The sequence below is a fragment of the Triturus cristatus genome, chromosome 4_1, assembly GCF_964204655.1.
Source record: "Triturus cristatus chromosome 4_1, aTriCri1.1, whole genome shotgun sequence".
NCBI classification, from domain to species: domain Eukaryota; kingdom Metazoa; phylum Chordata; class Amphibia; order Caudata; family Salamandridae; genus Triturus; species Triturus cristatus.
This window is the reverse complement of record NC_140585.1, coordinates 711,835,463-711,861,201: the sequence shown is the minus strand read 5'-3', so window position 1 is coordinate 711,861,201 and position 25,739 is coordinate 711,835,463. Positions and strand designations below refer to the sequence as shown.

General features: G+C 46.0%; 1 protein-coding gene across 3 annotated transcripts in view; it reads right to left on the bottom strand.

Annotated features, from left to right (window-relative positions):
• The window catches only part of DOCK4 (dedicator of cytokinesis 4), a 1,768,257-nt gene that overhangs the window by 558,320 nt on the left and 1,184,198 nt on the right, over positions 1 to 25,739 (bottom strand). For all 3 annotated transcript variants that reach the window (XM_085653188.1, XM_085653189.1, XM_085653190.1), the window contains exons 28-29: positions 16,966 to 17,041; positions 14,357 to 14,457 (exon numbers count right to left, since the gene is read on the bottom strand). In XM_085653188.1, the coding sequence (XP_085509314.1) occupies positions 14,357 to 14,457; positions 16,966 to 17,041 (177 nt within the window). The remainder of the gene's footprint in view (positions 1 to 14,356; positions 14,458 to 16,965; positions 17,042 to 25,739) is intronic.

The window sequence follows — 25,739 nt, the reverse complement described above, 5'->3', positions numbered from 1 at the left end:
TGCACTGCTGTGTTGTGCCATTGTGCCCCCTTCCCTCGTTTTGCTTTCTGTTCCCTTGTGCCTCCTTCCCTCGTTTTTGCTCTCTGTGCCCCCTTCCCTCGTTTTTGCTCTGTGCCCCTGTGCCCCCTTCCCTCGTTTTTGCTCTCTGTGCCCCTGTGCCCCCTTCCTTCGTTTTTGCTTTCTGTGCCCTTGTGCCCCCTTCCCTCGTTTTTGCTTTCTGTGCCCTTGTGCCCCCTTCCCCCGTTTTGCTTCTGTGTCCTTTCCCTCCCCCGCCTCCCTCTGTGCCATTTTCCCACCCCTGTGGCCCCGCCCCCCCGCTGTTCTCATTCGCCGCCCCGCTCCCACCTCCCAGCTGCTCCTCCCTCCCACAGCCCCTCATATGGAGGCCGTGCAGCGGCCACGCCACGGACGTGCGCAGCGGACGCGCCGCTGGCGCGCCTAAGGCAAGACCGTCTGCGCCTGGCCCCCGATGGAGCCAAGGACCTCGACTGAGACCTCGACTGAGATACGACACCGCCGCCCTCAACGCACTCAACACCGGACGACCACCCGCCTGCTACCAAGCCACCCTGAAGCGAACACACAGACCCTTCACCTGTCAAGCCTGCAAATTCACCTGCCTCCGAACCTGAAGACCACCCCCCGGACCTAACATAAAAAAAAACACCTAAAGTGCATCCTCCTCAACACACGCTCTGTCCACAAGTACGCCATCGAACTCTGGGAGCTCCTCGACACAACAGCACAAGACGTCGCCTTCCTCACGGAAACCTGGATGAACGCTTCCTCGGCCCCCGACATCGCCATAGCCATCCCGGACGGCTACAAGATCACCTGGAAGGACCGCATCAACCAAACCGGAGGAGGAATCGCCATCATCTACAAAAACACCATCAACATCACGACCAACGCCGAAGACACACTCCCCGCCGCCGAACACCTACACTTCCAGATTCACACCGACCCCAAGACCACCCTCAGAGGAACGCTCATCTACAGACCCCGGGCCAACGCACACAATTCAGCGAAACCATCGCCGACTTCGTCACCCCGCACGCCCTAGCCTCACCAGAATACATCCTCCTAGGGGACCTGAACTTCCACCTGGAGAAAAACAACGACAACAACACCACCACCCTGCTCGACAACCTTGCCAACCTCGGACTCAAACAACTGGTGAACAACCCCACCCACCTCGCTGGCCACACGCTTGACCCCATCTTCTCCGCCAGCAACCACGACTCCTTCAGCCACTCCACCGGACTACACTGGACCGACCACAGGTGCATCCACTTCACCTTCAAAAAGACTACATCCCACCACCGCACGCAACAAATCCCCCGCAGATGCTGGAGCAAAATCACCACAGACCAGCTCCTCGCATCACTGAGGCAGCACCCGCCAACCGACACCGCTGACATCAACGACGCTGCCCACAACCTCGCACAGTGAATCACCAAATGCGCCGACGACCACGCTCCTCTGAAGAACCACCCAGGCAAGACCGGCAACAGGAAAACCCCGTGGTTCACAGTTGCCCTCAAAGACTCAAAGAAATCCTGCCGCACCCTCGAAAAAACCTGGCGCCAAGAACGGACAACAGAAAACATGACAGCCCTCAAGAACACCACTCGCGAACACCACCAGCTGATCCGCACCACCAAAAGGACATCGTTCAAAGAGCGGCTGCACAACAACACCCACAACAGCAAGGAACTCTTCAAAATCATCAAAGAGCTCTCCAACCCCAGCGCCAGCAACAACGACATCACACCGTCGCAAGACCTCTGCAACTCCCTCGCAACGTTGTTCCACCGAAAGATCGTAGATATACACGACAGCTTCGGACCCCAGACTCCGCCTCCATTCACCGAACCAACAACCCCCACCAACACCCTCAGCGCCTGGACCCACACCAGCACTGAAGACACCACCAACGTCATGAACTCCATCCACTCCGGCTCCCCCTCTGACCCATGCCCCCACCATATCTTCAACAAAGCCGACACCATAATCGCACCCCATCTCCGTAAAGTCATAAACAACTCCTTCACGTCAGCCACCTTCCCTGAGAGCTGGAAGTACGCAGAAACCAACGCCCTCCTAAAGAAACCTACAGCGGACCCCAAAGACCTCAAGACCTTCCGCCCCATCTCTCTTCTTCCCTTCCTGGCTAAAGTCATCGAGAAGACCGTCAACAAACAGCTGACTGCTTTCCTCGAGGCAAACAACTCGCTCGACCATCCCAGTCCGGATTCGAGCCAACCACAGCACCGAGACCGCCCTCATCGCAGCCACAGACGACATCAGGACCCTGATGGACAATGGAGAAACAGCCGCTCTCATCCTCCTAGACCTCTCGGCAGCCTTCGACACCGTTTGCCATCGCACCCTAATAACCCGCCTCTTCCACACCGGGATCCAAGGAAAGGCCCAAGACTGGATTACCTCATTCCTCTCCGACAGAACCCAGAGAGTCCGCCTCCCTCCCTTCCGCTCAGAAGCCACCGAGATCATCTGCGGCGTACTCCAAGGCTCCTCGCTCAGCCCAACCCTCTTCAATATCTACATGAGCCCCCTCGCCGCCATCGCACGCAAACACAACATCATCTCCTACGCCGACGACACCCAACTGATACTCTCCCTCACCAAAGACCCAGCCACAGCCAAAACCAACCTCCAGGAAGGAATGAAAGACGTCGCAGAATGGATGAAGCTCAGTCGCCTGAAGCTGAACTCAGATAAGACGGAGGTCCTCATCCTCGGACAATCCCCATCGGCCTGGGACGACACCTGGTGGCCCACAGCGTAGGGCACCGCACCTACACCCACGGACCACACACGCAACCTGGGATTCATCCTGGACTCCTCCCTCACGATGAACAAGCAAGTCAACGCCATCTCATCTTCTTGCTTCAACACCATGCGCATGCTCCAAAAAATCTTCCGGTGGCTCCCCACCGAAACCAGAAAGACCGTCACCCAAGCCCTCGTCACCAGCCGACTGGACTACGGAAACGCCCTATACGCAGGAACCACAGCCAAACTTCAGAAACGACTACAGTGCATACAGAACGCCTCCGCACGACTCATCCTCGACATCCCCCGCCACAGCCACCTATCCACCCACCTGAGAAACCTACACTGGCTCCCCGTCAACAAGAGGATCACGTTCAGGCTCCTCACCCACGCACACAAAGCGCTCCACGACAAAGGCCCCGAATACCTCAACAGCCGCCTCTCGTTCTACACCCCCACCCGCCAGCTCCGCTCCGCCAACCTCGCCCTCGCCACAGTCCTACGAATCCGCAGAACCACCACCGGAGAAGGATCATTCTCCTACCTGGCAGCCAAAACATGGAACTCCCTCCCCGCACACCTACGACTGACCCAGGACCATCTCACCTTCAGGAGACACCTCAAGACCTGGCAATTCGAGCAGTAGCTACACCCCCCCCCCTCCCCTCAGCGCCTTGAGACCCTCACGGGTGAGTAGCGCGCGCTATAAATGGATTGATTAATTGATTGATACACAGTCGTCATGTGGATCCGTGATCGACATATGTTTTCCACATTCACGACAGGGCTTGAAGCCCGATTCCTTTGTCGACATTTTTTCGAAAAAGGAATAGAGAAATCCAGTAGAAACACAAAGTAACAGTGAAGCTACAGATCGAGTTTCACAAAATCCGTTGGCGTCGACGGCACGGAAAAAAGGGAACTGACATCATCACGCCAACAAGGTCTTCTTATGGAGCCGGTGACGTCAGCGGAGTCGTGTGCGGAGCCGTGTCTCTGTGACGTTGTCTTCGACCTCATCGGCGTGGACTGCTACAAAAGTTTCCGAATGTTGCTGGCGCAGGGGATATTCACAAGGTGAGGAATCCACTGGCAGATGTATCCATCAGAAAGCCCTCATCAGCCAGGCTAGCTTGAATCCAGTGGCAAAGTGAGCAAGGGACCCACGTCTGGGCATGCCCTGCCAACTTAGGGTGAACAAAGCAAACACAAGGAGATGATGGACGGAACGCTGAAACTTTTCAGATACTCACCCCCAGTCACAGATCTGGGTTGAATCCATCATCGTTCTTTAGCTCACTTCGCCACCCCAGTTCAGACACAGCTATATGCAAACCTGGCTAAACCCATATATGGATTATTATCTATCATTCACCTTTCTTACACTTTCAGATACATATAGTGCCACATCAATGCAACCTTCTCTCAGCAGTCTCAGCCTGGCTCCCATTGTCATGAAGGTAAGGCAGTCCTTCTACAGACTAGATGGCCAATGACATGGATACCATTATTCGGCTAGTGGATATCTGAGGAAAGCTTGCCTTATACTCACATCCGCGCTCCCTCGCACTATGGCCTCCTTGAACTGGCACTGTGCCACTACAGCCCCTATTTTTGCCTGATTCTCTCTCGAGACCTCCAACTTGGTCATAGCGGCCGCCATCTTGAAAGCAAGCGGTGGCCCTCTGAAAAACGGTGCCTCTCTATTTGCCCATGGTTAGGCCATTTATAGACAAGCTCTAGTGGCCGCAGAACCAGTCAACAGCTCTCTGTACACCAGCGGTCTCTGCTTGTCCACAGCTGGGCCAAACACATGACCTAACAGCCGCCATCTTGGAACCAAGCAGTCAACCTAAGAGAGACTGCAATCCTCTGTCCTCACACTGCTGGGGAAACACCTGCCATCCTTTGGAAACATCCATCCCTCCCTGAGGGCCTCAGAGCTTATCTACAGCCTACCTCGCCAGAGATCAATCAGGAGGAGGCTGGGAGAAAAACAAGCCATCATCCCCCACACTTGAACCAAGGCTACACTTAGTCCTTAACCCCTGCTTAAAACCCCATTACTCTTTGGACACTGTGTTCACATACCCAAAGCACGTTCCCATGGGTGACTACAAAGACTTCATTCCCCCCACCTACCCTGGTCTCCATATTGATGACTTCGGGATGCTAATGCTAGTCCTATCTACTACCTTTCCTTAGTCTGTCAAATGAGATCTCCTTTGAAACCTAAGATCATCCAACTTTACCCTAGCAATGAATGCTTAGGTCAATATCCATAACTTTCCAACTGGCATTAGCCTTCAACATGTCGACGGCACCCGTTGCCGCCAGCTCCCTCATCACCTCTTCCCAGATCTGGCACCAATTCTTTCAAGATCAAATACCCCACAAATCTTTCCAAAAACGCAATGAAAAACAAATCCTCAGAGCCATATTTTCCCATATAAGAGTCCATGTGAACTCTGCAAAGAATAGACTGAAGCACCTGTTTGAGGTCATTGCACGGTCTACTAACCCCTCCATCTCTTCTGCTCCCAACTCAACGGTGGCCAGATACAACGAGTTTGTGGATTACTTTGATAAAAGACATTAGAGACATCCATATCTCACTTACCATCAACGACTCCCTTCAAACGGTTGAGTTTCTATCATGCAAAGCAATGCAATGATGGTCTTCTTTCTCTCCAATGTCCGAGCAGGACCTTTAACTAATCATCTAGAAAGTAAAACCCTCAAACCATTTTCAGGACGCCATTCAAGGCTCTATCAGCAAATCTCCTGCCATACACCTACTCCCCATATAGACAACCATTGTCAATACCGCTCTCAAACAGGGCCTTTTCGCAGCTGGACTAAAAATCGGTCAAATCCCTCCACTCTTGAAAAAACAACCTCAAGATTCAGAGAAACTGAACAACTCCCACCCAGTCGCCACACTCTAATTTTTAGGCAAAGTCATCATAAGTTACATAGCTTCCCAACAAGCCTTACACAATCGAACAAACAACCTCCTAGACACTCTCCAATCAGGTTTATGCCAGGGTCACAGTACAGAAATTGTGAAAGTCCCCATTCGACACTGTTAACCAGCTTGATCTCCTTCGTACTTTTGAACTACGCATGGGATATGGAGGCACTGTCCTCAACTGGTTCTCCTCCTACCTATCCAACCATCCCCAAATTGGGAAAATGGGCAACTCATTCTCGACACCAGTCAGTGTTCATCAAGGGGTCCATCAAGGTTCGAGCCTCTCCCCAACCCTCTTTAACCTCTACCTAGAAGCCACTATGTGTGATTCTCAGAAACTCTGGGATTTTCTTACACCTTAGTGCCAATGACACCTAAATATACTTGAAAATCTCATTAAGTAAGACGTTGCCCTGCTTTCAAATACTCTCTCAAAGATTCAATACTGGATGTTCAACCACCAACGAAAATAGAGTTTCTTTTGACTTCATCTCCGAAAGCAAAACCGTTGGTACAAGAATGGATGGCCAACTTTCCCACCCTGGATGGCTGCAACGCCATTGTCCAGAGTGCCAGATCACTCCACATCACCCTTGATAATCGTCTCAATCGTCATAGTCACATAGTAGCCATGGCCAACAGCGCATGATACCAACTTAGGCAGCTTTAGGGCATCCGACAAATGATTCCGGAACAAGACCTCAAAACAGTGGTGTAGTCTCTCGTTGTCTCTAGACTAGGCTATGGAATTGCACCTTCTCTCAGGCATTCCCAGAGGTCACCCAAGCCCACTAGGAGCAACACTAGATGCTGCAGCTCACTTCTTCTTAGGTCTCAAGAAATGATGCCACATTTCCCCTGCCCTGCTAACCCTCTAATGGCTCCCCAATGAAGTGCGGGCCCAATTAAAAATCACTTCCATTACCCACAAAGTGCTGCACTCCTCCTCACCTTCTTATCTGAATGAGAAACTGAGAATCTCCAGAGCAAATAGGGGTTCCTGAAATGCCCAATCCTTGCTCCTAGAACCCCGCACCTTCAGTTGAGAACGATACATGAACCAGTCCATCTCTGGTAGTGCCACTAGAAGAACATAAGTTACTTGCCTGTAAATAGTGGTTCTCCAGTACTGGTGTGTTTCATAGATACACATGCTTGAATCATTCCCCTTTGTCAAAGTAGGAGTCCCACGGTACAGAAAATAGCAAAATATAACCATAGTATAACAATAGCATAGCTAAAAATTCCCTAGGAAGTATTGTAACATAGCAATCAATAGGAAAAAACTTGTCATTTTAATAACTCGTCCAAGTGATTAGATATAGTCCAAACTCCAGCCAATCAGGCGCCAGCACCCTCTAGAACGTTCTCCCCAGAGGATCAGACCCTCAGATTTTCTAGCACAAGAGTGTCATAAGAGTCAAGTCAACGAGGGGAGCCTCTGAGGGGAGGTGTGTGGGTCGCATGTGAATCTATGAAAGACACCAATACTGGAGAACCACAGATTACAGGAAAGTAACTTATGTTCTTCTCCAGTATTGGGGTGTCTTTCATAGATACACATGCTTGAATCAGAGTAGATAGCAGTAATTCCAGAATTGTACATGGCAAACTATAAGTCAATCGAAGTTATATATATATATATATATATATAAAGAGAGAGAGCGAGAGAGAGAGAGAGAGAGAGAGAAAACAGAGGCTCACCTTACTCAAAAAGATTACGTAGCACTGCTTGCCCCAGCGCTGTGCTCGCATTGTCTGCAGCTTCCAGCCAGTAGTGCTTGGTAAAGGTGTGTCTGCTGGACCATGTTGCAGCTCTACAAATCTGTTGAAGAGGCACACCAGCAAAGAGTGCAGCAGAAGAGGCGACTGCTCTGGTAGAATGTGCCTTGACAGTTGTTTGAAGTGTCTTTCCCGCTTGCTGATGACAAAAGGAAATTGTACTAGATATTCAACGTGCAATAGTCTGTTTAGTTACTGTATGTCCTTTACGCATCCTGCCGTAAGCTATAAAGAGTTTATCAGTTTTGCGGACACTGGCTGTTTTTTGCAGATAACATTTTGAACACCTTTTAACATCTAAAGAGTGTAAAATCCTTTCCACCAGCTACTGTTGATTCGTGAAAAAAGTCTTTAAGATGACCGGCTGATTTAAGTGGAAATCAGAAGGCACTTTTGGGATAAAGGCCGGGTTAGTGCGGAGTACCACCGAGTCCTTGGTAAATTGCAGAAAAGGTGATTAAATAGTAAAAGCCTGTATGTTGCTGACTCGTCGAGCAGAAGTAAGAGCTAAAAGCAAAGAGATGAATTTGAGATCACCCTTATGAATGGGCTCAAATAAGGGCTTTCAGGAGTTGAGCCAACACAATGTTCAGATGCCAAGACAGAGGTGGACGTCAAATTGGTGGGAACATTCAAAATAAGCCTTTGAAAAATTGTTGTATCATTCTTGAAGACTAAAGAGAGTTAGAACCATCCTGTCAGAATCTGGAAATTGCAGCCAGAAAAACCTTAAGGATAGAGTGAGAGAGCCCACATTTTGCTAATTGTAAGAAAAAAGGCAAAAGTTGCTCTGGCGTAGAATGAACCGGGTGAACATTTGAAGTTTCACACCAAAGAGAAAACCGTTTCCACTTAAGTTTGTGGGTTTTGATAATGGAGGGTGCTCTGGCATTAGCAAGGACCTCCCTGTAGTCCGAAGGGATAACTAAGTTGGCAAACTCCAAGTGTTCAGGCGCCAGGCTGCCAATCGCAGCGATATTGGATCCGGATGACAGGCCTGTCCTTGGTTCGTAGTAAGAAGATCCGGAATTGGACGAAGCACAATCGGATTGCCCTCCGACAGAAGGAGTATCTCTGGAAAACCAAATCTGGTGAGGCCATCTGGGGGCTATGAAAAGAATGCGACAGGGTTCTCTCTGGAATTTCTGAAGCACCCTTGGGACTAGACCAGTTCATCAAAAAAGCATTCCCGTATGACCCTGGTTAGGGAAGCCAAATTGCATAAAATGGGCATTTGAGGTTCCGTTTGGTCGCAAACAAATCCAGATTGGGGTGTCCGCAAAGGTGAAAGATGTGGTCCAGCATTGGTTGATGAAGTTCCCACTCGTGGTTGGACGAGATTGACCTGCTCAGGGAGTCCGCTAGAATGTTGGACACTCCCGGAACATGAACTGCTGTTAAAGTTATTTGATGTTGAATCACCCAATTCCAAATTTGCTGAGCTTGTAGGGATAGCAAAGTGGACCTCGTGCCTCCTTGTTTGTTTACATAATGCATGCTTGTTATGTTGTCCGTCCGGATCAACACTGAAGTTCCATGAAGGAGGATGCAAAAGGATTTCAGCGCCAGGAATATCGCCAGTAGTTCCAAGAGGTTTATGTGCCAAGTTTGTTGCTGTGTATCCCATTTTCCCTTGACTGTGAGGCCCTGAAGATGAGCCCCCTACCCCTCGAGGGAGGAGTCTGTCATGAGGATGAAATTTGGAGCATCCACTACAAATGAGCGGCCTGCTGAGATGTTTGGCATGTGAGTCCACCATAACCACGTTCTTTGCAACCGAAATATGATGGTGATGACATCGTCGAAGGACCCGGAGACCTGTTGCCATTGTTTGTCGAGTACCTCCTGTAAGAGTCTCATTTTGAGGCGACAGTTGGTAATTAGAGGGATGCAGGAAGATAACATTCCCAGAAGCGAATTGAACTGTCGAACAGAAACAGACTTTTTTGTGCAGAGGAGAGATGCCAGTTTGGAAACTCGTTGTTGTCTTTCGTTTGATACAAAAGCTTTTGCTTTCTGAATGTTTATAATGGCTCACAAGAAAGTTAGAACTTGAGAGGGGGTGAAGTGCTACTTCTCCAGATTTATGGACAGGCCCAGTGACTGAAACAGAGACCGGCATGTTAGAGTGTGTTTGGTTGCAACTGTGAACAACTGCGCCTTTATAAGGCAGTCGTCGAGGAAGGGAAATATTTGGACATCAGCTTGACGAAGGTGTGCTGCCACCGGTGCCAAGACCTTGGTGAACACTCGGGGCGCAGTGCAGAGGCCAAAAGGAAGGACCTTGAATTGGAAGTCTCTGCGAGCCACTCTGAAGCGCAGGTATTTCCTGTGTCTGGGTAGGATGGGGACATGAAAATAGGCATCTTGAAGGTCCAGTGTTGTCATGTAATCCCCTTGAGACAGTAATTGAAGGACTTCTTGGAGAGACAAAATCCGGAATGATTGTTTCTTGAGGAACTTGTTGAGGGAACGAAGGTCCAGAATGGGGCGCCACACCCCCGATTTTTTCTTGATGAGGAAGAATCTTGAATAGAAACCTGCCCCCTTTTGTAAGTTTGGTACCACTTCGATTGCTCCTTTCTTTAACATGACTTTGATTTGGCATAAAAAGTTGCTTCAGATAGGCAGGAAGAAGACCTCTGGGAGGACAATTTGGGGGAAATTTTACAAAGTCTAGGGTGTGTCCTCTGGATACTATGTCTAAAACCCATCGATCTGTAGTTATGGCAGATCAGTTTGAGAAGAAATGGGAGATTCGGCTTCCAACCTTGATTGGGTTGATGGGTAGAGTGGTTGGCAGGTGGCGGCTGTCACTGCTTTTTGAGGAGTCCCTGTCCCTGTCCCTGTGGGAAGACTTCCCTCTGTACTGCTTATAAGAGGCAGCTGGCGGTTGACGAAAAGACTGCTGTTGCTGGGAGGAAAAGTAAGGCTGTTGTCCCTGATAGGATTGGTACTGCCGGTTTTGATTGTAGCCTCCTCGAAAGGAATAGGAGGAACCACGACCCCTCGCACCACGAAAAGGCTGCTTTTTAAATTGTCAAGTGCCAAGAGCACGTGCGGTGTCAGTATCCTTTTTAATCGCCTGGAGGGCGTCGTTAATGTGCTGCCCGAAAAGTGATTCACCGTCATAAGGCATATCGATAATTTTAGTTTGTACTTCCTGCTGGAAAGAAGTAGCCCTTAACCAGCCCTGCCGTCAGAGGACTGCAGCTCCTGCCAGTTGGCGAAAACCCATGGAAGAGACATCCACTGCACAGTCAATGATCTCAGCAGAGATCAGTTCACCCTCTTGGATAATCTTCAAAGCTTCCAATTTAGAGGCTTCAGGCAACATGTCGATAAAGGGGGAAATGTCCGACCACATTTGCCTGTCATAGCGGCCTAGGATAGCAAGGGAATTTGCCGCCCGGACAGTAGTTGCCGCCATGGTGGAATTATTTTTCCCAATGGAGTCAAGGCGTCTGCCCTCTCGATCAGGAGGAGCCGACAAAGGAGACGAGGGATTCCTGGCACGATGTTGACCCGCCTGAGAAATAACCGAGTCCGGCTTCGGTTGACCAATTAGACGGGCTGGTGAATTGTCTGGTGCCTTGTATTTCTTATCCAGGCGTGGCAGGACTGCAGGAATGGAGACAGGGGTTTTCATGACCTTCAAACCCACCTGCCAGATTAAATCAATTCTAGGTATAGCCCGTACCTGTTTCTGTGGTTGATTTTTAAAATCATAGAGGAAACAGTCCTTGTCCTTGGTGACCATAGGGAGAAGGAATCTCTTGGCCTCTCCATGAGAACATGAAATCCACCTATATGAACAAGTGGAGAGTCAATAGGAGTTGGAGTGTTAGGCGACGGAGTCTGGATTTGGTAATTGCCCCACTCAGTAAGTAGGGATCTATCATCTAATTTCCCTTCTTCTCTGTCTTCATCAGTGGTATGTGTGTCCTCTATGTTTTGAGATGTTAATGCCACAGGAGAAACTGGAGGGTGCGTCCCAATGATTGATGAAGGCGGAGGAATAGGCGTTTGAGGAACCGATGAAGCTGGCTCCGAAGGATGAAAACAGCGGTAGTAGTCATCAAGCATATGTTGCAAATTAGAAATGAGTGACATAGGCATCTGTGTAGTCGGATTTACAGGCTCTGGTTGAATATTAGGCTCTGAGTAATAGTCATACACATGGTCATCCTCTAAATCTTGGAACTTGATGAGAAGCTCCGAAGGACTACGAGCAGCCCGAAACCTATCATCCTCCTCTGAATCCTCCTCATCAGCCCCATAATCAAACAGCTCCACTGGAAGATAAGGAGATACTTGAATTGGTAATAAAAGGTCCACTGAAGATTGTCTATGTTGAAGCAAGGGAACATTCTTTTCTTCTGAAGGTGGCAAAAGAGCTGCTGAAGGCTTCAAAGGGACTAGAGGCATCAAACTTGGAGGTGAAACCAAAGATTCCGCAGACGAAGCTGCAGCCGTCGACGAGAGACATAGTTGAACCTCTGACTGTAAAGACTTCACTGCCGTCGACGAAGCAACAGTCGACGAAGCAACCGTCGACGAAGCAACTGTCGATGAGGCAACTGTCGATGAGGCAACCATCAACGAGGCAGGCGTCTTAGAGGCAGGTGTCGACGAGGCAGACGCCGACGGAACCGGCTGATCCTTGGAGGGCGCCGCCTGCCTCGACGAAGAGGCGTCTGTCGACGAATGCCGCTTCTTTTTCGTCGACGACAAAGCGAAGGAGGCAGTAGACGAATGAGGCCTCACCGTCACCGACACAGGCATCGACGGAGAAGACACCGACGACATAACCATAGCAGGTTTCGGCGTAGAGAAGGTGGCAGTAGTCGTCGTAGTTTTGACAACGGAGGACTTTGTCGACTGAGGAATCGAAGACAAGTTCGTCGACGAGATGCCAGTTTTCTGAGGCAAAAGTCTCTCAGGCAGAGTTTTGACGCCTGAAACTTAGATCTCGGAGGCGTAGAGGGTGGAGACTGACCCTTAGGGAGAGAAGGAGCCCCTTTTGATGGGAAAGGCAGGTCTTCACACTTAGAAGTGTGGTGTTTCTTCAGCCCCTTACCCTTAGGAGAGGCCATCTCCGCCTCACCATCCCTTTTCTTAGAGGCAACAGTCTTGAGAGAGGAATCACTCTCAAAATCTGACAATGGGTTATCTTTCATCTTGAGCTTCTGTAGCCACAGAAGAAGACGTCCTTCTCTGTCTCTTAAGGTCTTTTGAGGAAAAGTCCTGCATAATTTACAATCGCTCAACTGATGGTCAGGGTGGAGGCAGTAGATACACTTTTTGTGTGGGTCTTCAGAATGAAGTCGCAGTTTCCCACAAGACTCACAGTGTCTGCAGAGTGATATCTTTGTAGTAGACATTGTAGTGAAGATGTTTTGAAGAATTCCTGAAGAGGAAAGTTGAAGTACTGAGCAGAGCTCAGGGAGACTCCCTTCACACAACGTGCGGTAGAAAATCTGAGGGTCTGAGCCTCTGGGGAGAAGGTTCTAGAGGGTGCTGACGCCTGATTGGCTGGAGTTTGGACTATATCTAATTACTTGGACGAGTTATTAAAGTGACAAGTTTTTTCCTATTGATTGCTATGTTACAATAGTTCCTATGGAATTTTTAGCTATGCTATTGTTATACTATGGATATAGATTGCTATTTTATGTACCGTGGGACTCCCACTTCGACAACAGGGAATGATTCAAGCATGTGAATCTATGAAAGACTCCCCAATACTGGAGAATCTGGAACTCTCTGCCTCTCTCACTCCAGTGACATTACAAAACTTGAGGGGACACCCCTGCAAGGTACCTGGAGGGTCGCCTCTGGACTCAATCAATCTCGACCAAAGTGCTGTGCTGAGGGGGACCCCCGGAGCTTGGGGGCCCCCGGCACTGCGGGGGCCTGTGATACGCCCCTGCCTCACTCCATCTTACCACCTGCCTAGCAACCTCCAAAAAGGACCTGAAGCTCCTCCTATCTATAAGATAGATAGGCAGACCAGTCTTAAATCCTCTCTCCACTGCTCCCTGATCTGCATTCGTTATATGATCCAACCATCTAAATCGATGTCTTAACTATGTATGTCCTCTGTCCAATTGTTGTAACTGTTTCTTGTGCTAACTACTGTACACATGCACAGATGTAAACGCTCGAATTTAGCTACTATTATTTTGTAACCCTTTCTCCTGTGTGTTGTAAAGAGTTGTGATGCTTTCGGCCCAAGTCCGTGCTATATAAAATTGCAAAAATAAATAAAAAATGTTGGACAACCTAGGATCACCTAATGATCTCTATTCGGAGTTTTAGCCCGTAAAAAATAGCAGTAAATAAAATTATGTGAACTGCATGCAGAAACAGCTTAATGTGTACATATTGGTACATATATTTTTGAATTTGCTTAGGGATGAATGCATGCAAATTACATGAAGTGAACTGGGCAAGCCCTTTTGGCGTACGGGTAAACAGACACCTTGACAATGAACTGCTCTGTGACAAGAAGGCAAACTCCGAAAACACTCAGACTTGTAACATTACTAAATCCCTGGAGTTGGAAGGTATTTAAAATAATAGACACCACTATAACCCTAATGAATATTACTTGTTTCCTTCTAAGTCAGAAGAATGAATATCTGAATGAATTATGAGGATTCCTGCCTCTGATCTGCCGAACGCATATAAAAACAAAACACATAACTTTCAAAACCATAATTTTCAGTAGCATTGTATACAGTCAATAATTATTTGCTATTCCCATATAGGGTTAACTTAACCTATGATGATACTTACTTTTCCAAGACTTTTTTCTTTTTTGTCGGTGTAAATGTCTCCAGCTGCAAACACGACTGATTGATGAATATCACAGCAAGATAAAAATAGGAATCCCATATCTGGAAAACAATGCTGTTGGTTAGCTGTAGGTTATCTTTCTTGCACAACAAAGTAGGAGTGTTATTTTGCAGTACAACTGTAATAGAAAATGGGTAAGAAAGACTGCAAATCTGTTCCGCAAAAGTAGTAGGAAAAACTATGGGGCATTAACCCCATGAAAGGAAAAATAATGTTGCCCTGAGTACACTATGCACGTTTAGTTTTAAACATGGCTTAGACCAGTGCAGAACTCCCACGTTCCCCAAATTCACATGCAAGTAGCTTTGTAAATTAGGGTTTTTCTTTACATTGTGGTACTTGTAGTCCCTAATCTAAAATGAAATACGCAGAACTACGACGACCAGAAGGCAATGAAAAAGCTTGAATACGAGGAGCAACCCACACATGTTGAAACTTTTAAGAGCACTGAGGTGAATGTTAATGTGTAACAGCCATAGGAAGGGTTGAGGTGATACACTTCAAATGCATTTAACACCCACAGTGTTAACTGTGTGGCGCTTTCCAAATATTTTGCAATGCATTCCCACATTTATTTGCATAACTGAATGATGCAGATTAACTGGCACAGAAAATGTTGGAAAGTGAACCAGTGTTACCAATTTTCAAAGGATGTTTGTAGGAATCGATGACATTTTAATGGAACATTTTTGTATTATGAAAATGTTACTTAGAAGAAAAATAAAGAAAATCCCTAATTTCACAAGCCTATGAATACACGCTGTGAAAAATGTATAAACTATGCATGTATGAGTTAGGATAACAGCAATAAGTCAGAAATGCTAGTAAACACAAGACAATTATGTACATCACTTCCAACATAGGTCATTTACACACGTTTAAATCGAAAATGTTTTTGAATCATCCAATGTTTTGTAAATTGCGAGCATGTGCAGGAATAAACTAAGCATTGTAACAATTTACCAGTAAGAGAGCTATGTGTTGTTTGATTGAAGGCTATGAGTTCAGTCAAGTGAAACTCGGGTTCAAACGTGCAGGGAGGGCTCTACGTTGCCCTCTATTTTAGGGGGCATTCAATATTGGGGTTTGACTGACTACAGAAGTCACCCCCTTCTTTCAAATGCTAAGTGACTCGAACGCAGCAGTTGTAAATAATGAAAGCATTAGTTTGGTTCCCTGAATGACATTGCTAACAACACTTTGCTCTTGATTGTCCGTCCGGACTAAACATTTGGGGCTAGATGTACGAAAATAGGAATAGCGATTACTTAATTGGAATTTTTGCGAATCACAATTAGAAAATCGCTATTCCTTATGCATTAAACTCACTGATTTTCATTAAGCGATTCGGAGTGGGTCGCAAATAGACCTACTTCATGCATATCAATGAGGTTGGTCGCAATTTGTGACCAACTCAGGGGCGGCTCCTCCTTTGGAGCGGTGGAGCGTCACCCCACTTAAAACCCCCACCCAAAGCCCCAGAGATGAAAAATAAAATGGTAATTTTTCACCATTTTATATTTCATGCCCCGCCATGAACAGAGCGTCAGGATGGGGCCGGTGCTGAGTGACAGCCGCATGTTTTAAGTGCGCATGTCTTTTTGGCCGGCAGTCTTGCAATGGCCAGCCACTCATGTGCACTTTAAAGCACTCTAACCCAGCTGTCTTACTCAAGAGAGCTGTGTAGCACCGAGTGAGGCCACTACTACCCATCCTAGGGCTCCTCTCATGCCGGTGAGAGCAGCCCTAGGGAGTTGCCAAGGGAGTTGCTACTTCCGGTTCCAGTTCCAAAAACAGGTCAGGACTGGAGGACGTCGTGTTCGTGCACAGTAAGTAAATTTTTATATATATTATTTGAACGCTTTTTTTATACATAATTTGTGTGCGTGCCTGCCATCTGCCTCCCCAACCCCCTTAGATGCCAGCCGCCACTGGACCCACTATGATTCAATACCATCACAGGGATGGTGGCCTCCTGGGGTCAGCAGACTACCATGTCTGTGACTGCTTTTAAATAAAGCATTTTTGTTCTTTAAACAAAGCCCGTTTTTTCTAAAGGAAAACTGGATGTGTTTAAAAACACACAAAAAATTTACTTTGAAGTTTCATTTTTAAGGGCAGGCAGTGGTCCACTGCCTGCTCCTAAAAACTATTATCAAATAATTCTTAAAGGAGAACGGGTCCCTTGGGTACTCCTTCCAACTTGCGAATGGATTACCGCCAACTTTGAGTTGTGGGTAAATTGCTAATGTTTTGTAGCCGCATTTCGGTTGCAAAACATTGTTCATACCAATGCGATTTGGTATTAGAAAGGGATGCCCTCAACCCACACCTTCCAAATATCAAATTGTAAAACCCAAATTGTTACTGAATCGCAATTTGGGCTTTGTACATCAGAAAAAGCATTTTTGCTGTCACAAACGCAAAGATGCTTCGTACATCTAGGTCTAAGTTCTGACGAGTAAAATTTGGGAAATGACAATAAAATGGCTTTTGACACAACAATTCAACGATTATGTTAGTAATAAAAATACGACTAAAACACATACCTTATAATCAAAGCTGTCATTCAAGAAGTTTTTCCGGAGCGCATCCGAAAGATATAAGACAGTTGTAATGATAACACTAGATAACAAGAGAGATTGCAGTCTTTATTAAGGAGATCCCATTTACAAATTCTGCACTACTTTATCATGTAAAAAAAGACAAATATGACACCCTTGGAAGTATTATTACATTAACAGTTATGCTCAAGAAAAGATGAAAACACAGGCTGTGACTGGTTGTTACAAAATGTAACGACCCAGAAAAGAAAAAGCTTTTAGGAAAAGTCATGAGGTTTCGGGGCCTCTTTCACTCACTAACACTAGGGATAAGATCACCTTAGGAGATAATGTAATCAAAGATGTAACAACTTAATGTATTATGAGACTTTTAGTCTAAATTTACTTCTACTTTATGTGTGGATGTGGTTCTTGTGAATAACACAATAACAGACCAATGACTGACGGGGGCTGGTTGAAAGCCCCTGCAAATAAATATATTATACATAGGATTTTAGCGACCTCAAAAGGGCTTGGCTAACATCAGACCTAACAAGCATTGGTGAAGTCGATAGGTCTGGCTTTCCTATGCCAAGACTTACAGAAAAATGCATGCATAAGAGATTTTTGCCTACCGGTGTTTCACATGTCAGCACATTAAAATCAGTCATATCACTTACTTGTACTCATAGAATGCCCAACACTGAGCTAGCCTCCAGAGAGAACCTGTTGTACGGCAAAAAAAGCCACCCAATTGATTTATTATATTTTCTAATCTATAAAATGCATTCATACTATACCAGCCTGCTCTTAGACATACACAGAAATTTGACGGGATGCCCTCACACACCACCAGGTGTCATGCTTCATCAAAGGACTAACCACGCTCTTCAAAAGTCCGGCTTGCTGAAGAGCAGGCTTGCGCCCTGATATCAGGGAGGCCCTTATTACTAAATACAGATCTGTGAAAAATATATAAATATAAAAATCAATGTTGTCATCCAGTCTGACCTTTATACTATATGAATACCACTTGTTAAAAAAAAAAATGTGGGGACTTGGGGAGCTAGTACCCCAGCCCCATTAAACCATCAACATGCTTTCGCCAAGTGGCTCAACAGAGTCCATGACATGCGTCAGGACGAACATCAAATCCTCTGGAAGCATATATACCATATATAAGTCACTGTGTCGGTGGTCTAACCTTTGTCGCCACCCATAACAATAGCCTGCACTCACATCATGCTCAGACTACACACAGAGGCACGCCATTAACCTTGCACTGTACACACATCAAATTCCTCAATTTAGGCTCGGAATCCTACACTCAAACAACAAACAGTGCTTATTCACACAACAGGGAGCACTTAGCCTACACTCATCACAGATATTACTCACCAAACTCATTCTACACTCACACTTCACTCGACATAACCTCACAAAGATGCTCAGCTTTGCTTAGACCTGAAAAAGATGGAACAAAACTCACCCTGGGAGCTAGGAGTAATAAGGCACAAGGCTCAGTTTCCATAGCAACCATTAAACACTACCTACATATCTCTCTGTCTTCTTTCGTACACTTGTCCTGCAAAATTAAGGACTATAGACATGTACTAGAAATAGTCATACATAATCAGTGCGCTGTACGAACACGTGTTATTTAGTGTTAAGCCTTTTGGGCACGTACAGTGAAAAGATATGAAACCCATGAATAGTGAGAGGAGTAGCTTCTTAGAAGGCTCTATGCATGACTCAACCTGGTTTTGTAGTATAGGAACGTTTAAACTTGGATATTGCCAGGAAATGTTTTGAGAGACATTTGTTCATAATCCTAAGAGATTCCTATTCAAAATCATTGGCATGAGATGCGTGAGCAAAATTTGAACTAGGTAACAATATCTCTAAAGCCACAAGAACACTTTTTAAAAATTGGTCAATCAGAGGATTCTAGTCTTGAGTTCTTTCTAAAAAATAAAATAAAAAGAAAGCTTTATGCCCGACTTTTAGCTTACACAGTTTGAAGCATTAAAAAGAAGGAGCCACTCTTTTGTATCTATAGTATTAGTAAACAAGCATTTGCAATGCAATAGATCTCGCATTTATGCGAGTTTCAGCTATTGACATTGCAAATATTAATGCCTTTTATTTATTTTATGTTTTAAAAATATAAATAAAAGGCATTGTTATTTACAATGCCAATAGCTGAACCTTGCGTAACTGCGAGACCTATTGCATTGCAAACCACTACAACATTTGTGGGAATGCAAAACAGCAAATATAACAGGTAGATGCGCCGAAGGCGCCCTCCAGACTAGCTGTTTGTTGTTTGTAATTGTAATGGAAGCTTCTGAGGGGACAGGCAAAAGCGCAGCATGTAGCATACGAACCTGGGTCAGTTTTTAGCGGCTGTTTTTAGCGGCTAATTGAGGGCGGACATAGATGGTGTGGTAGGTTAGGGTAAGGGATTTTTCTTGGAGAAAGTAAACAGTGCTGCAGCGCATGAGTCTGCTATGCGGAAGTATGTAGTTAGCTAAAAGTTTATCAGCTAGTGCATTAGAAATTATGGATTGCAGTGAAGGGGCTTAAAGATGTATTCATTATAAATAACGTTGCCCACAACTTCCTCTGGCTGTGGTTTAATTAAAGTACATTAATAGAATGCAAGTGTGCGTAACTGTGCTTGTCTGTATATGGTTACTATAAGTTGGCAGGGTATGCTCAGACGTGAGTCCCTTGCTCACTTTGCCACTGGATTCAAGCAAGCCTGGCTGAAGATGGCTGAAATGCCAGAAACCGGTCCTAGGAAGCTTGTTTCCGGTCCAGGGAAGACATGGCTTGGCAGTTCGGGCTGGACTGTTCCCATGAGGCACAGGGTCAGACTGATTTGCATATGGCCATGTCTGAACTGGGGTGGCAGAGTGGGCTAAAGAACGGTGATGGATTAAACCCAGATCAGTTGACTGGGGGTGAGTGCTTGCAATGTTCAACACTCCGTCCATCATTTCCTTTGGTTTTTGTATATGGTTACTGACAAGTGTTATATGTCCATGTGTAGGCTCATAATACACTACACACAATAATCATGTATGACTACCCACAGATTAAGACGAATCGCATGAACATCTCCTGTTTGTTAGTTCACGTAGCTCTACCTCTTTTTTCACCTTAGTTGTACCACACTACTTCCTCCCTTGTTGTTGAGGTTTAGCACTGCGGTTTTGCTGACACTTTTAGAATACAGAGACAAAAGGAGAGGGGGCCCACTCCGGGAGACAAGGCTGCGGGCAGCGTCGAGGCGCATCCCGCTAGACTCTTTGTTTAATAGGGCAGTAAGTCGGTGAAAAGGGATAGCATAGGTCGGTGCACTCTGTCAGGAGTTACCCAAAGAAGGTGCTCATGCACATTATGTGATTGTGTGTATCATGAAAAACATGTGGAAGACTCCCCCACAGACACCTGCCGAATGCTGTACACCCCCTCCCTTCCGTACCTTAACTCTTGAAACAAAGGTTTGCCAAATCCTCTTAACGCCCGTTACTATAAACAATCATTGGCCGTAAAAGCGAAAGTCATCGCAATCACTGTGAAAGCGAAAGTCATCCCGATTGTGATGACTAGGGATGCGGCCGCAGCAGCGAGGGGCGGAGAAGGTGCTGAAGGCTGGCTCAGGCAAGGCAGATGGCTGGGCGAGAAGGGAGGGGGGAATGCTGGGAGCAGCTGTGCGCGTGCACGCCATCGTGCACTCTAGCTTGTCGCCAGCACAAACAAGCATTTGTAATGCAATAGGTCTCGCAGTTAAGAGAGTTTAAGCTATTGGCATTGTAGATAACAGTAGCTTAAATTCTCGCAAATGCAAGACCTATTGCATTGCAAATATTTTATGTTTTCAAGCGCCACATGCTGCGCTTTCACGTTAATAGACACCACGCCCTTACTTTAGACGAGCCATGTCTAAAGATAGTCCGCGGCAGCTATTAAAGGGAAAGTGCAGTATAGGGCGCTTTTCCCAAAAAAACATTTGTTTGTCTAGTTGACAAATAAATGCTTTTTTGGTTAAAAGCTCCCAAAGATGCCCATTAAGCAAAAGTGAAAGCGCACACAGCACACTGCAGATGCCCCCCCAAAAAACGGCTGCCATCGCTAAAGCTGGTGTGCCTTCCATGCTCTTTACATTAATTACCATTTAAGAAAATAGTGCTCACTGACTAGATAAAGCAGACCGAGTAAGACCACAAGTAAAAAGTCCAGTCGTTATGGGAGGTCACAAATGTAGACATGTCGGTACCAAGGAGGGACTAGTAAATCTATTCACAAATTAAAAGCAACGATTTTAAAAGGAATGTAACCGGAGCCAATTGAATAGATAAGTGGAAACTGGGCGGAGCTTTTATTCCATTCCTCAATACAGCATGCCTCGCAGAGCAGCGCATGCGCTGCACAGGCTCGACCTAAAAAGGCGATGGTGGGTCAAAGAAGTCTGTAGCTTATATAACAAAGAATCAACGAGTTAATTGTATAAAGAGCAGCATATACCAATTACACTTCCTCCTATATGCAAAGCAAATATATAAGATCAATGAGACAACAATAACCGAAATGAAAAAGGAGGAGTAGAACAACCAGGTCCCAATTAGTAAATATTTTCTGAGTTAGCAAGTTGATTTGAATGCCAGATGCCCAACTAGGTCTGGATGGGTAGCCATGACTGTCCCCTTCAAGTAACTGAGTCAAAAGAGCTTGTGCATTGAGGCGGCACACTAGAGGCCTAAATGTTGCCAAAGGCAAAAGTCAGAACCACAAACCAGCAGGCAAACACCCTAATCCGCAAGGCAGTTCTACACAGATAGCCAGTAGAGGAAAGGTCAAGAGGCCAAGCACCTCAATTTAGTTGATTTTCATCCCTGGGTGTGGAGGAGTTGCCAGGTGATTGATGCTTTATAGCGCTGATGTCAGTCAGATGTGTAAAGTTGCAGGTGCGCCTCCTGGGGCCCTGGTGCAAAGTGGGAGGTGTAGTCCTCCCCTGCCAAGTTACCGCTCGCTACCGCTTTCCACAGAGGCCCTATCAGAGCTCAAACATTTGCTAAAAACACACTTTTTTGCACATTTTTTGTGAGGAATAGTTCTAGAATCTTTGGAGAACCAAACATGTTCTACCACCCAGAGTCCCTACACATCTCCTGATAAAACAGTGGCCCACTTTTGTAGCTAGGCCTAGAGCTCGAGATATGAAAGACCTCAGAACACATGGGCAGATCACAGTTTTCTTCTCAAAACTGACACTTTTTTTGCAAGGTTGGTAGCTGTGGATTTTGAGTATGAGATTTGTAGCTACTGAGGAAAACTGACGAAATCCATACATTTCTGGAACTAGACACCCAGGGATGTCCAGGTTGGTGTAACTACCATGAATCCCACAAAATGTTCTTACCCATAATGTCCTGCAAACCCAAAACTTTGCCTGACTCCCATTGCCCCTGGTTTGATCAGTTTCTGTCACGGGCACTAAGCCCAGCCACACAAGGCTAAGCTCTTTATCAGGACAAATAAAAGAACGCTGGGTGGCGGGTATTTTCAGGATTTTTGCAAATTCTAGAAGTTTCCGTCATATAAATGAAAGGAAAATTACTGATTAAGCAACGTTTGACGTCTGCATGGCGTTGTGGTTAAGATAATATTGTGGAATCCATGCAAGGCACACTAGCCTGGAGTTTCCAGAATGTATAGCTATGTTTAAGCATTAAACCTTCGCCAGGTAGATATATTCCTGCTGCTGCATGTAGTTGGTAGCATATTTCTGTTTCCAAACGTTTTTGTATTTAACACGCATATTATATGTCAACTACTTCAATATGGCGGCCGAGATAATGGGTAAAGTGTGTTAATGGAATGTTTTTGAGACAGTTCACTTGATGAATAGCAGCTCAATAATGCATTTGTTTTCTTATTTTTCGTGCTCTACAATTGTGTCACAGACGTAACAACTAATGTTACAGCAATTTGATCTAGACGGTTAACTTCAGCGTTTAATTAATAGGGCTGATTTTGAAATTATTTTTAAATTTTTCAATGTTTGCGTGATGCTTCCAATATGGTGGCTGCAATGTGGAGCTGATTACGTAGACCGTTGTTAAGATGACGTGATTGGGGGATGGATATTTAAATAGGTCTGGGAAACGTGCTGCGTCTGACCCCCCGAACGTGGTTGTTTCGGACCTGCAGAGCAGAGCGCCAAACACGGGTAAGCCCGGAGAAGCAATTTGGGGATATGTTTTTTCATTTGTATTCTTATATTTGAAGATATGCAGGTTATTTTTCATTATTATATTCTGTAGCCTTAGTTGCAAGCCGCTATTTATGTCAGTGATGATAATAGCGCGATCACGTGTTTAGGATGTTTGTAGATGCCATGAACAAAAGTGACCTTATGATTAAGAACTGTTTTTATAGTGTCATGCAACAATGTGCAGAAAACTCACTTTTAAGAATGCGTAATTGTTTTCTCTGGTTGCATTCTCGTGAGAATACGGACGAGGGTCAAAAGACGTGTTAGTGTTGGCATTATACATCGTGTGTATTTATCATTGCGGATTTGAGAAGTGGGGGATTTCCTATGAGTGTTTCAAGGCGATGCCTCCAAAACCAACGCCAAGTGTGGAATCTATATTGAGAATACGAGGAAGGTTTGTTGAATGAAAGGCCTTTGTTTTGGTTTAGGGTAACTTTAACCCCTTGAGTGCCCCGCCCTTTCCCCCTCCTGTGCCGGCCCTTTCATTAGCGGGCGGGGTCCATGACGAGATAGTCTCGTCATGGGCACAGCGCAACCGCGCTCCGTGACGAGACTATCTCGTCATGGGCACAGAAGGGGTTAATATATAGTTATATCGATTCCAACTGCACCAGGGAAATGGCGAACGCGGCCCGAGTTGGGTAGCACATGAGTAGAGCGGCGCGCGTGAGGAATGCGGCAACGTGCCAACTACGCTGTAAATGGGGATATAACACCAATGAAAGAAACCGTACTTTAAAAATAAAGCGTAGGAGGGCATAAATGAATAAATATTAAGGCAAACTGATATTTTAATATGGAGCAGAAAAGTATAAAACTTATCTTTCCTGCAAGCAACAAGAAACAAGTATTGGCCACGCGGCCGCGAAAGTTAAGCAGACGCGGCCGCGATAACAAAAGCATTAACATACACAAGTGAAAGTGATTGAGATTACGATCGCGTGCTACGGAGGAAAGACACATGGCGCTGCGCGCTTGCACGTTCACGTGCACTGAAGCTTTAGGCCACGGCAGCACTTTGAAAAGCCTGTATACAAAATGTCTCGGCCAGATAAGCGCACGCGCTGGATCAGGCGAGACCTAAAAATGCGTGAAGCACTTTCAAAACCCACCTACTAAATGTCTCGCCAAACCAGCGCATGCGCTGGGTCAGGCGAGACCTAAAAAGGAGTGCATAGGGTCACCGGTTATGAAATGGCAGCATAGATCACTGAAAGAAGCAACTGTTGAACAAGCATTGAACAAATTCACGTCTGCATTACATGATTTTAAAAAAAAATAACCTAGTGGTTTGCGTATGATCACACGTCTAGTGCCAACAAAACAGGATTGTAATATCCAATGTCTTCCATACAACAACATTAAAAAGTGACATGACCATGCTTTTCTTTTCACTTGAACTTTGGAGAGCGTTCTGAAGCGAGCCTACACAGCCACAAAAAGTGCCTTGGTATAGGTACGATTCACTTTATAACAGCCTTTTCTCTTTGTTCTCAATAGTAACCACTCCCATGTCCCACACAAACTGCCGAGTTTATGTATACATTCTTCATTTGTGTGATCCAGTTTAACTAATGGGCATATTAACATCCTCAGGATATTGGTTTTATGTTTAGTAGGAAAACTGCTATTAACATAGGCAACTTATCTTGTAAGCCCCTAGAGAAATACACCACTGAATGTAAACGCATCCTTGCTGGGCAAAGGGCTCTCTGTGCACTTGAAAATTGTGGGCAAACAGGGAAGAGTTTCATAACTTCAGTCAGACTGTAGTATTGGGCAAGCAACGGGCAGCAAGGGGCAGAAAGACCGTTATTGGAGGCCCATGACTGAAGGCTGCCCAGCCAGTGTGTGGAAATACCATAAAGTACACATCATCCCGGGCCCAGTTACTAGCCCTACCCCTCTCCTCGGGGAAATTTGGCTGTGGCTTTGTTGTGATGACTAACGCTTACAGGGCCCTCACCCGAGTTCATAGTCTGACATGAGGTAAAAAACTGCATTAAATACTGTGGCAGTTTGCATGAATAATTTCTCCTAGCGGTATGTGAAGTCTATGTGGCCAAAATCACCATGACATCTTCTGAGAGGCAATCAGCAGTTAGCACCAGGGTCCAGGCGCATGCGTCCATGGCTGCCGTTGGTGCACAGTGTGATCTCTAATGGGGGAGTAACTGTGCTCCGAGTGAGGGGGCGAGCTAAAGATCTGAAGACTTCCCTGAGGCATGTCATTGCAGCCTGCCTCTACCACAAGGCTCCTGAAAAAAGGCCTCTAGAAGTCCATTTGCATGAGCTTTCAACTGTCACCTAGGAACTTAACAGCCCCTTGATGAGACGTGAACTTGCACCCAGAGGTGAAACAAAGCCCTTTGGTATGTAGAGGTGTTGTGTTCTGCTGAAAGGATATCCATCTGGGCAGTGCCCAGGAACTGAATTAACTTCCAAGGGGCCTACCCAGCCATAGGTGGGTGTAGCTAGCACCTGGGCCTGCACT